Source organism: Pararge aegeria, chromosome 6, assembly GCF_905163445.1.
Source record: "Pararge aegeria chromosome 6, ilParAegt1.1, whole genome shotgun sequence".
Lineage (NCBI taxonomy): Eukaryota > Metazoa > Arthropoda > Insecta > Lepidoptera > Nymphalidae > Pararge > Pararge aegeria.
The window spans coordinates 15,930,952-15,944,593 of record NC_053185.1 but is presented as its reverse complement, the minus strand read 5'-3'; the positions used below and the strand labels follow the sequence as shown (position 1 = coordinate 15,944,593).

The window sequence follows — 13,642 nt, the reverse complement described above, 5'->3', positions numbered from 1 at the left end:
AGTCTGCATTTAATCAGAAATAATTATATTTATTTTAGTAAAGAGCAACAGCAGAGTTTCTCATAGAACTAATATCGGGAGAATTTGCCTTTTGAACTAGTGAAACAGCCACTACATAGAATCATGGGACCTGTTATAAAAGTGTCCGCTAAATATTTTGTATTTTCAGTAAGATCATGGAAGGAACAACCACGATTGCAGTTGAAGGACCATTTTGTTGTTGGTAAGAGGCCGTGACTAATTATCAAAGTCGTGCCGCCTAGTGACTGACTTGCGGTACGATGTCGCGTAGAAAACAATAATTAGGGAACGAGTTTAATATAAAGGAGTCGTGTAGAAATTGATAACGAGGAAGGGCTTATAACTTAGACTGTACCATAACTTACCATCAGGTGAGGTTGCAGTCAAGGATTAACTTGTAGGGGAACTAAAAAATAAAAGCCCACAATCTCTCAGACTACGAGTATTAATATAATGGACGTGACGCATGATTGTTGATATTTTTTTTTCTGACGCTATTTAGTGCTGCTTAGACCGGTTGCCGAGACAACCGCGGAGCCAGTTCGCTTGTGGTTCTACACCAGATTACATATGTATTATGTTGCGTGCTGACCCTTCAGTACGTTGACTAAATCACTTGCATTGTGTACGTGAGTGATAAACAAAACCAAAAAAAAACGCATTTAATAAAAAAGACGCTTAAAGAAACTCAACTATTGATATAATGGAAGCGGATTTGGGGAAAATGGAAACGGATTTCGGTAAAATAGAAATGGGTGACGGGAGAAATTCGGGACATTCGGTAAACGGTCACGCGGTGTGCCCATTCAGTGGTAAAATTGCAGTGGAAAATCATAAGCAAGTGAAGCCAAATCTAAAGTTAAAAGTTCCTCAGCCAATAAGATTAAAGAATCATCTAGTCAGTGAAGAAAATTATGATGTTCTCCATTCGCAAATTGAAGAAGTCAGCAGTTTTGTGAGTACCTTATTATTTCTAGCATTTTGTAACTTTAAATTTTAGAGCGATAGAAATTTAATAATGTTAGACTTTAATCTCTTTTCGTAATCTTACCTGATGGTAAGTTACGATATAGGTTGGTTATTAGGGGCGGTAGAAACAAAAATCAGAGCTTATTCGGAAATAAGAATGCAAACTGATCTAACCCGGGAATTAAACCAGAGATTTCCTACGCCACAATAAACACAGCTGCGCAAGGGAAGTCTTTGGAACCATCTAAAAGCGATAAAGCCGCGTTTTGCATTGTACTTTGCACAATCTTTGTGCTTCTATTCTTCCTTTATTTTCCTTAATATGTAGTGATGTACGAATAAACAGCATAAAGAGGAAAATAATAAAAGCTGATCGTCATCATTATAACTTTAAGCCTATTTAATAAAGAGAGATTAAGAGGATAGGACTAAAATATGCCTCAGTGTGCGTGCCGTCTGACTAATATTATTATCACATTGTACTAACAGGCGCCGACGATTTAATACACTTTCTGAAGGTGGACGCCGCGTGCCACTACCATACTTATACCGCAGATACTCAAATTATGTTGGCAGAAAAACCGAATACTTACGATTTGGTATCAGTCTTGCTTCCATCCACATTAATTTAAACGACTTCAAAATAAATAAAAATAACGACTAGACGAACCAGGTAGTTTAACCAATCAGATATTCAAAGTAACTAACGTGTGAAATCGATCGACGTGTGAAATCACGTGGCTTTTAACAGATCCTTGTTGACATACCGCGATAACACATAAACTTCCTGATTTATTAAACGTTCCGCGAATTCTCAATTAATAATAATTACGTTGTCGTGATAAAATACTTGTTTAATTGATGGCGTTACAACGTCATGTTTACGTACTCATAGTAATTGAAGTAGAGTAAAAAGTCTATAAATATTAATGGCTTTATTATCCGTATCTGCGCGATTGTCAAACATGTACTGTAAGCAATTAAATATGACTTGCTTTAACTGTCATGGGAACCATCGTTAGGAAACCTGCACGCCTGTTAGTAAGCAGTAATGTCCGTGTGAAGTCCACCAATCCGCTCTTGGCCAGCTCGGTCAACTACGTAACTCCTTCTTATTGCAGATGGAGACCTATGCCCTGTAGTGTTATGGGTTGATATGATGATGATGATAAAATACGAGTTTAATTAATGGCGTTACTACGTCATATTTACGTACTCATATTAATTTAAGTAGAGTATAAAATCTATAAACATTAATGGCTTTACTATCTGTATCTGCACGATTGTCATACGGTTTATAAAGAGAATAAAACTCCGAAGAAGAGCCAAGTTTGATCGATTTCAAACCATAATGCATCAGTCACGAAAGTTAAAGTTGAGTTGTTTGCGTTGATACCTCATTCCCTGTTCACCGACCGCACCTCACGCCGTAGAAATAAATTCCATCCTCATCATCTGGATGCCTGGTATTCTTCTACTGTTCGAAATACCAGATCATTTCTACCGCGTACTTGCAAATTATGGAACAATCTCCCGTCTGATGTGTTTCCTCAAAAATACAATCTAGGTAGGTAATTCAAGGGGCGGATAAACAAATTCCTTAAAAGCCGGCAACGCATCGGTGGCTCCTCTGGTGCTGCAGATGTTTATGGGCGGCGGTGATCACTTATCATCAGGTGACCCACTTGCTCGTTTGTCCGCTATTCATAAAAAAAAAGTAGCTCGATTTTAGAGTCATTCGAGTTTGATTGCGCCAAGTCGACGCAGTCTTCGTGCCTTCCATTAAAACCTGCGTAAAATAAACCTTCGATCCGACCGATTAATATTTCCTTTTATTTACAAATAGTTTAAAATGTTTACTAACCTAGCGTTTAATGACCTAAAAAAGCATTTTTGATATCTTTATTTGGGGTTCTGTAAAATGTCACTTGCGTTTTGTAATCTCTACTCTTTGCCACATGATCTTTTTAAGGATAGTTTTTTAACAAAAATATAATGCTAACACTGACTGACTGACTGACAAAGGTAAGTTTAAACCGGTGAGTTTTAACATACCTTTGTCAGTCAGTGTAGAAGCATCAAATGTTGCACAGGAGTGAGAAATAAGAAAAGGGTTTTTCAGAAATCAGAAATATCTTGAAGAATCTCGTTTATAAACAGAAAAAATCATGTTAAAAAGGAAATACTACTGAAACCTGTTAAATTCATAAGATTGATATTTCCGAGAAAAACGATTTCGGTGCTAAAAATAGTGCAAATATGGAAAACACAGTTTTTTTTTATTGATCATCGAATATATTCGTAGGTAAATATCAAATGATGCTACAATCACCATTAATTTGTGATTAGTATGATAATGAGAAATTTCCGATGAGGAGGAAAATTGCTCTGGGTAACAATTAGCTTTTAACATGAAATAAAGCGAATAAATGCAAGCCTGAAGTGTATTTAAAAAATTATAATAATGAGTTATAAAAATAAAAAATGAGTATAGTTAATGAAATTACGATAGCATAAAGTCAAAGTCAAAAATATCTTTATTCAATAGGTAGCACTTTTGATGCGTACATTACATGAGTATTACACTAGTGGATGATGGCGATAACAAACTTAGTCGGGTATTTTTTTTGTTATCACCATCTCACATTGTCACAACAGAGCAATAATTCACAACCAAGCTTTTTTATCGATTTCGTAGTCCTTTAAACTATAATAGGACTTTTCTATAAGCAAATATAAAAAATGATATTTTTTCTTATTACTTTAATAATGGTAATGATTACAAAATATGTAAGGGCGCGGAGGCGACGTGATGAACACCTGTTGTTTGTCATGACGGCATACGAATTGGTTTTACTTCCAAGGTGCAGTTGTTTCACATGCTTTTCCAAAAACATTAGTAAAATAAATTGTTTCTAAACGTACTTAAATCTGAATTAAGACGGAACGAATGATCTTACAACTTCACATACGACAAATAAAATGCTAAATTCCTTAAGGCATCATTAATTAAAACTTTGTTCTTGTCTCAGAAAAGTCAGTAACATAGTCAAATGCTAACTATTATTCGTTGGCCATTATCATATTGCTAAAAGTTATTTAAGTAGGCGTCGTGTAGATCAAAGGAGCAATCGATGCAAAATGTTGAAAAGTCTCTATGTGTTATTACACGTAAATCTAATGAAATTTTAACTGGACCCAGATCCAGAACTTTACTTTCTTACAAAGTAGGTATCACTTGAATCAACTAAGAAAACTGGAATCTATTTCGGCATATTTACATTTATAATAAAAACCTACGCATCTAGCTGAGAACCGCCGCTTATTTGATATTTTAAAGACATTGTAACAGACTGAGAATTTCTAATTATTCAAGAAATAATAAAGTAGGTTTCTAATACTATAAAGAAGTTAAATTTGTATGTTTGTAATTTAATATGATAAATTTATTAGATAATAAAAAGATTAAAAAGATATATAAAGTAGTATAGTTCCTTCCATGCGGTGGGATCCAAGGGGATTTAGATTTATACTGCTTAGTTTGGTAACTAAGTTTCTACATTATTTAAAAGGTAAAATATTTTTTTTTATAAAAAATACACACATATTTATAAATAGTACCTAGACTTTTTTTTTGGAATCTGCCCACTGCACGAATTGGCCATCTAAAAAGATGACTTTGTAACAAAATAAATATATCACAATAATTGAACAATGTAAGTAAGCTTGCTTTAAGCAGCGTTCCACCTTTAGTAATATTATAAAGAGGAATTTTTTTTTAGTTTGGTGGTTTCGAATAGCCACCGAAAGTACTGGACCGATATTAACCATTTCTTCATCAAAACAGAGTTAAATTTTGAGGAAGTAACATAGGCTATAGTATATTTTCAAAAAAATTGGCAATCCGTTAGAGAATCCTAAGTACCAAAATTTTTCCTATAAAATTCATAACTTTGCGTGCGCTGAGAAAACTATTGATGATACATAAAAATGTGTACTACATGATTAAAGTACTCATTACTCAGTACAACTTAGACTGCAATATCACCTGATAGTATGTGATAATTCAGTATAAGATGGCAAACCTATTAAGGAGTGTTGCAGTTATATTGAGCCCTTACTTCGTTTCTACGCGACATCGTACCGGAACGCTTAATTGCTTAGCGGCATGTCTTTGTTGGTAGGCTGGTGACTTTCTATCAGAATCATAAACCTCTGTTGAAGAAGATGACTGTTGAGGATAGACTGACTACCTATATATTTTAAGCGGCATGACTTTGACGGCCGATTGGCGCAGTGGGCAGAGACCCTGCTTTCTGAGTCCAAGGCCGTGGGTTCGATTCCCACAACTGGAAAATATTTGTGTGATGAACACGAATGTTCTTCAGTGTCCGGGTGTTTATCTATATATTTTGAGTATTTATGTTTATTATTCATAAAAACATTATTCATCAATTAATGATCAAAATATGATACGATAAATGGGGATGGGGATGAGATAAGATCGTGAAATAAATAAACCTCTCGTTTAGAAAGTTGGTTATAATTAACCCCTCTACGTCCACATTTTTTACGTTAATGAGAATATGATGCCAATAAAACGCCCGCTCAAATATTTATCACTTTGCTCATAGCGTAACAATGGATAACCTATTTTTTGTAGTAATTAATAACCGGACATATGAACTTTTTATAGTTTCTCAATAGCGTTTAGTCATATCTAAAAAAAGTTATGATCCATTGAGCGATGGACAGAGTCTGGTTTCCCCAAATGGTGTATTGTCAATGGCCACCGGATTTAAGGAGCTGGTACTTATTTAACGATTACAAGTTTCAATCACCTTCAAATAGGTATGAGTGGTCGTCGAAATTTACGACAAGTAGTCAGAAACTGAACTTTTACAACACTGTTTTACAATGACTTCTTTGCTCCTCTTTGATACGATTGTTTGTCGTAATGAAATGTCACTTTAAACCCCATATTCATATCTTACAACGTTTAATCGTTTTAGTATCTCTAATTACAACATAGCATATTATAAACTCTAACTATATGAACTTATAGCACATTAACTACAAAGAGATAACTTTTTCAATCTTTCCTTAACAATAAATAATGAATAAATAAATTTACTACGACAGTACACACATCGCCATCTAGCCCCAAAGTAAGCTTAGCTTGTGTTATGGGTACTAAGATGACTGATGAATATTTTATGAATAATATACATAAATACTTATAATATACAGACTCCCAGACACTGAAAAACCATTTTTCAGTTGTGGGAATCGCACCCACGGCCTTGGACTAAAGAAGCAGGGTCGCTGCCCACTGCGCCAATCGGCCCTTAACACTTCTGTCCGTACTTCTCTGTACCTCAATTTTTCCCTCCATTTTATATGTCCTTTCTTTTTGATCTGGGTTCCTGTCATTTTGAATTCCTACTCCAACTTATACCGACTACAGATAATACATAATTCTGACCAGTCTGAACAAACATACCTTTTTATCTTTAAACAAATGTACATACAAAGGCAGATTTGCTAACAGTTATATCAATCTGGTAACTCTTTATGTGATTTGGTTTAGGTTTGAGTAGGTCTCTTGCAATTTTTGGCGACAATAAATGTTAAATTTCATTAATATTCATTTTCTTTTTCCCAGTCTTACAAGTAGCTATGAGCTATTTAGTACTGCTGTCACTGTAAATCACATACTTATTAGATTCTAACACATATTTATTTCGTGCAAATCGTAGTTTAACAAAATATTCCCGACATTTTTTTATTGCACATAGCATTCACATATCAATATGTAATTATTTTAGTAAATACGATCCACTATGCAATTGTATTAGTGTATAATAATAAACATAATAAACCCAGAGTTGTAAAGACGAAATATTGGCAACGCAAATCTTGCAATATTGAATATTCGTAATAGACCAATGTTTACGTTTAGGCATCCATCAATAGATCAAACACGTTTGTTTGTTTATTACTTACATACACGATAACATGCGCGTGTGTTCAGGAACCAGACGTCGAAAAGCAAACTGCACTTCTGATTTTTATTACTTCTTTACTTACCTCAAGAATCTCTGACAGTAGTGGTTGCAATAAATTTATAAAACTTTTTGTTTGAAATGTAATAATAAATAAATATACTACGACAATACACACATCGCCATCTAGTCCAAAAGTCAGCGTAGCTTGTGTTATGGGTACTAAGATAACTGATGAACAGTTTTTATGAATAATATACATAAATAATTATAATATATAGATAAACACCCAGCACTGAAAAACATTCATGTTCATCACACAAATATTGTCCAGTTGTGGGAATCGAACCCACGGCCTTGAACTCAGAAATCAGGGTCGCTGTCCACTGCGCCAATCGGCCGCCATCTCAATCAACTACTAATGTAGTAATCATTATCAATATCGAACTGTTATCAATCAACTGCTGGGACAATAGCCAATAAGAAAGGCGTAGTCCACCACACTGGCCAAGCGCGGATTGGAAGACTTCTCACGCTTTTGAGAACGTTATGAAAATTCTCAGGTTTCCTCACATTACCTTCCTTTTTTTTGTTCTACTACAAGCTAGCCCTCGAATGGAATTTCCTGATGATAGGTAATGATGCAGTCTAAGATGGTAGCGGGCTAACCTGTTAGTGGTATAGCAGTTATATTAAACCCGACCCCTAATTGTTTTATATGCAACATCGTACCGCAAGACTAAATCGCTTAACAGCACGCCACAATCGATAGGGTGATAACAAGACAGACCAAAGCCACCAACGAGATCAGAGCAAATTTAGACATTCAAAAGGCCCTAATTATACTCAGCCGGGGATGATTTATAAGAATACAGGGCTCACCAATGCGCCCAGGGGGTCGTGAAAACTTATATTAGTGGACACAGAAACGACGATTGCACAAAAGCTGTGAAAAATCCAGGATATTCCAGCAATAGGTCTGACAATTGCCACAACTTTTGAACGACGGATTTTTAGTAAAAAAATAAAACTTTATATCTAGGTTAAGGTAAAAGTGCATTATCATCGGCGTTATGATATCATGTCGTAAATTTTGGTCGTCTAACGAAGCTGAACGGAGCGAACCATTGGATAATAGTAGTAATTTCCTGATTATAGTCCAGATCTGGAAGAAGGCATGGGCATTATGATTCCTTTGGCTTACTTCTTGTATCATAGTTTTACCTTATTGTGGCATAGTTTGTGACTTTAAATAAATAAATAAATAAATGTACTACGACATTACACACATCGCCATCTAGCCCCAAAGAAAGCGTAGCTTGTGTTATGGGTACTAAGATGACTGATAAATATTTTTATGAATAAATACTTTTAATATACAGATAAACACCCAGACACTGGAAAACACTTATGTTCATCACACAAACATTTTCCAGTTGTGGGAATCGAACCCACGGCCTTGGACTCAGAAAGCAGGGTCGCTGCCCACTGCGCCAGTCGGCCGTCTTTAAGCCTTATTAGTAATCGCTGTAGATCAAGTGACTATAGTCACAAAGATTTATTTTTTTCTGTCACCATGAGTAAGGGTAAGTAAGCCAGTGATTAGTTTTATTATCATTCTTTCTTTCATTAGGAATATTGAATTTGAAAGAAGAAGACAAAACATTGCGTATCTAAACAACCGCTTTCCAACGTTATTAGTAATTTATGCCGAAAACATTGTTAACCTGCATGCCTGATAATTCTCCATAATGTTCTCAAAGGTATGTGGAGTCCACCAATCCGCACTGAAACAGCGTGGTGGACTACGGCCTTATCTCTTCTCATTCTGAGAGGAGACCTGTGCCATGTAGTGGACAGTAATGGGTCGATATGTTGTTGATGATAAATTCCTCTGCTGTTCTGATATCGAAATACATTTAACTACCTTTAGTTTGAATTATAAAATTCATTGATTAACAGTGGCTAAGTATTTACGCGAACTTACCTCACAGTGTTGTCTTCGGCATTTTACTTGCTTGACACGGAATAAAACACGAGGAATTACTAATGCGCGTTAACTCCAAAGAAAAGCAAAAGTTTGCTCTACGAAGTATCCGTGTTAAGGTCGTTTTGATTATTCAAACTAAATACATTCAAAACAATTGTTGCCTTTTTTAGGCTCGCCATTTGATTTTAATTTAAAACTGTTTTTTTAATAGTCTGACTAATCCGTTAAAGGTAACGGTGATTTTACTAGAAATATCTCATAGATGTATTTTAAGATTAGGCACAAAAATAAATTTGTTCGTGTTTTAAACATTTACAATGGACAGGTTTGACTAAAATTGGAATATGTGTATTATTACAAAGTGATCGAGAAGTTCCGGTATGTCACCCGTAGTTATACGTATTTCATCTCAGATTGCTAAGAGCAAGAGAGCTAGAGCTCTTAAAAAATGCCTAACTATTAAACCTACTATTGTAAGTCCACCTTCAGGTTCGCGTTAAACAGAAATAGAACTAGAAAATCCTTATTACTCAAACTCGATACAATCTTGAACCCTAAACTGGGAAGCGGTGATAGCCCATTGGGTAGGACTTCGGCTCCACTTTAGGTGAGATGAGTTCGAATCCACGCACCTCTAACTTTTTTAAGTTACGTGCGTATTAGCAATTAAAATATCACTTGCTTCCACGCTGAAGGAAAACATCGTAACGAAACCTGCGTGCCTGAGAGTTCAATGTTCCCAAAGGTATTTGGAGTCCACCAATCGGCACTGGGTCAGCGTGGTGGACTACGGCCCACGGCCTAAACCCTCCTCATTGTAGGAGGAGACCCTTGCCCTGTAGTGGGCCGGTCAAGGGTTTATATGAAGAAACTAGGAAATCCCGTATCTTAGGGATCTCGTCAAACATTGATTAAATCATTGAAATCATTTCGAATAGCACAGATTCCGTTTCGGTATTGAGAAACAATATTGGCACTCGATAAATAAATATATTAAATATATTAAATAAATAAAATATTATTACGACAATGTACACATTACCATCTAGCCCCAAAGTAAGCGTAGCTTGTGTTATGGGTACTAAGATGACTGTTAAATATTTTTTATAAATAATATACATAAATACTTAGAATATACATATAAACACCCAGACACTGAAAAACATTCATGCTCATCACACGAACATTTTCCAGTTGTGGGAATCGAACCCACGGCCTTGGAATCAGAAAGCAGGATCGCTGCAAACTGCGCCAATCGGCCGTCAAATAAATAATCATTATTAATATATAATATATATAACCGATAATTATTAGTTTGATTTAATAAAAATTGTAGTTTAAATTTAAATCAGAATGTCTGTTTATGAAAATGAGAGAAGAGTTGTTTACGTTGATACCTCCTTTCCTGTTCTCTGACCGCACCTCACGTCGTAGAAATAAATTCCACCCTCATCATCTGGATGCCTGGTATTCTTCTACTGTTCGAAATACCAGATCATTTCTACCGCGCACTTGCAAACTATGGAACAATCTCCCATCTGATGTGTTTCCTCAAAAATACAAACTAGGGTTATTCAAGGGGCGGATAAACAAATTCCTTAAAAACCGGCAACGCATCGGTGGCTCCTCTGGTGCTGCAGATGTTTATGGGCGGCAGTGATCACTTACCATCAGGTCACCCACTTGCTCGTTTGCCCGCTATTAATATATATATAAAAAAATATATAATCATCATTAACTGCTGGCCTCTTCAAATGGGAGGGTTTGCCTAATAATCACAAGGCTGGGTAGACGGGTTCGTGATCGCAGTAGATGGTAGTAGAAGTACATAGGAAGCTCCTGCCCGTTCTAAGTTATGTTCCCCTAGTCGCCTCGTACGACACCAAGAAGATGAGATTTGGTGACAGCTTTCAAGCTTTATATGGTCAAAGTAATTTCGTCTTAATTCTTCATCAGATCAAATCTCTAACGCCCCGTTAAAATTAATGTAACGATAGATTATATCTTAGAGTGAAATCAAGTATCGGCTTTTGTATGGCACTCACATCAGATTTTAATTTCGCGATAAAGAAAATGTAACAAGTAGTATCTACTGTCAAAGATGAAGGTTCAATATATCATTTTTTCAATCATAGATTGCCCTTTGTTGTATATACTTGTTACGTAATTTAAGAAACTTTCATTATAGTAATTACTGTCCATACTTATATAAAAGTCCTGCTAGATCATCTAAAGATTGGTATGAAATTAATCTCATTTCAAAACTGGCGGTTATTTCAGACGAATGAGTAGGTACTTCATTTGAACTCTGCGAAAACTACGCATGTTGAAATGCAACTACGCCTAAGTATATGGGTGAAATTCTTCAGTAAATTCATCAATTCAAAAGTTAATAATTTTTTTTTTTTTATTATTTTAATAGCGGGCAAACGAGCAAGTGGGTCACCTTATGGTAAGTGGTCACCGCCGCCCATAAACATCTGCAGTACCAGAGGAGCCAGCGATGCGTTGCCGGCTTTTAAGGAATTTGTTTATCCGCCCCTTGAATTACCCTAGATTGTATTTTTTTGAGGAAACACATCAGATGGGAGATTGTTCCATAATTTGCAAGTGCGTGGTAGAAATGATAAATTTTTATTAAGTTTCAATTTTTACGACACAAATCTTCTGGAACAAACAGCCTTATCAGTTAATTTCATATGTTTGACTCAATTGCAAAATTTGACACAGAGAAATCACACAGCCTAGAGAAATCCATGGAATATCTTTATCCAAGGGGGTCGTTCCCTCCGTTTTCTTTTGAAAATATTATGCAAATAGATAGTTTGCGTCCCTAGAAACGGACATAAGGTACATTTTATTAGTTAAAACTCATGGTTTATAAGCAGAAATAAAAAAATAATTCTACACTACTAAGTACGAAATTAGAATCATTTGAAAGATAAAAATAGAAGTTGCTTGTGGTTATTTCAAACGAATAGGAGATCGCTTGTATCAAGCATAGCTTATAGCATTATCTAGCGTGTCAAATGAGGCATTTAATAACATTTTTTTTTTACACTAGTAACTAAAAATAAAATTGCATTCCAGTTTAAATTTCTCACAAAGCAAAGTTAGATAAAAAGCAAAAAAGTAAGTCAAAGCTTCAATTATAACAGAAAAATAATGATTATACGGTTTTAACCTGTAATTATTAGATGAAGTGGATAAATGAATGAATCGTTTGTAATTCAATGATTCATTTTAAACCCATTACTGGCTCACTGCAGGGCTTGGGTATCCTCCCAGAATGAAGAGGATTTTGGCTTTAGTCCACTACTCTTGCCAAGTACGCATTGGTAGACTACACACGAGAATATTATGGAGAACTTTCAGGTTGCGGGTTTCCTCACGATGATTTCCGTTACCGTTAGAGCAAGAAATATATTTTACTAGCTGTTGCCCGCGACTTCGTCTGCGTTTGATTTTGTTTTTAAAGTATTCAGTATCGCTTAGCCATAAGTGAGTATTGTAGTATATATATACATATATATTTAACATGTGACATAATTTGCAATAAAATAAAATTGCGACTATAATTAAAGATCTAAGATATCCTATCTCTTAAGTTGGACCAGACTGCTCACGGTGAGCCAATTTTATTTAAAATCGGTTAAGTAGTTTAGGAGTCCATCGCGGACAAACATCGTGACAGGAGATTTATATATATATATTATAAGCGTAAATTTAAAATGCAAATAATTCAAGTTGATGGTGATGAAGGACAAAACTTGGTCCCCCGAAAGGGATTCTGAAGTGTCAACCAGTAGGCTATCGACGATCTAGAAACAACTCTTTAAAATTTTTGACTAACTGGCTGTCCGGGGTAATTTCCGGAAAGAACTCACTGATTTTGACTAAGCTTTCACAGGCAGGTCTTTGCGAAAAGTAATCTCGGCAGTTTTTTTACCGTAGAAAAGAAAACTCTAAAAAAATACGATTATTTCAATCTTTTAAAATTAATTTTTAGAATTAACAAAAATATATCAAATACTGGATATTGTATAAGGAAAGACTTACAGCTGACGGTAATTTTAACCTTCAATCAAGCTAATAAAAATAAGAAAAACTTATGAAATATCTTCAATCGCCGATCGCGATGCGATTTATAAACCTGTCCGGTCTCCAAGCGGATACGGGGAAACCCCGATTTGCTGCTGCGCCGGCGCAGATAATAATCTATAGCAGTGACGTGCACGAGGTTTTTGACTAGAGCAGGCATGAAGTATCCCAGATCGTACCAGCAATGAGTCACGAAGTAAGCTTTGTCCAACCCCGTCCCGCAATAAATATCTTTAGCTTAAATATTTTCTGTACCCCCGCTTTGATGAACACTTTAAGTTACCTACTTCAACTCATAATGACGATAGCCGTTAAAACCCGACTACCCGCATTTAAGCAGCTTGATGGGTAAATTCTCTTATTCCCTTTCTCCTATAAGAGAGGTCTGTGCCCATCAGTGGGAGATTTTTGATGTTGAAGTCTTATTGAAAGGCTTCCCGAATGAACTATATTGCGGTCAAACAAGTAAAATTATTTTTCCACTAAACAACTCTACCGTCTTTTAGCGCAATACAAAACCAAATTACGTTGGAGACGCAATAAATTAATAGTAAAG

General features: G+C 35.5%; 1 protein-coding gene across 1 annotated transcript in view; it reads left to right on the top strand.

The window, feature by feature from the left end:
• The first annotated feature begins 724 nt into the window (after positions 1-724).
• LOC120624570 (nitric oxide synthase-like) overlaps positions 725-13,642 on the top strand; it is a 46,049-nt gene continuing 33,131 nt past the window's right edge. The window contains exon 1 of the mRNA XM_039891206.1: positions 725-976. Within this exon, the coding sequence (XP_039747140.1) occupies positions 725-976 (252 nt within the window). The remainder of the gene's footprint in view (positions 977-13,642) is intronic.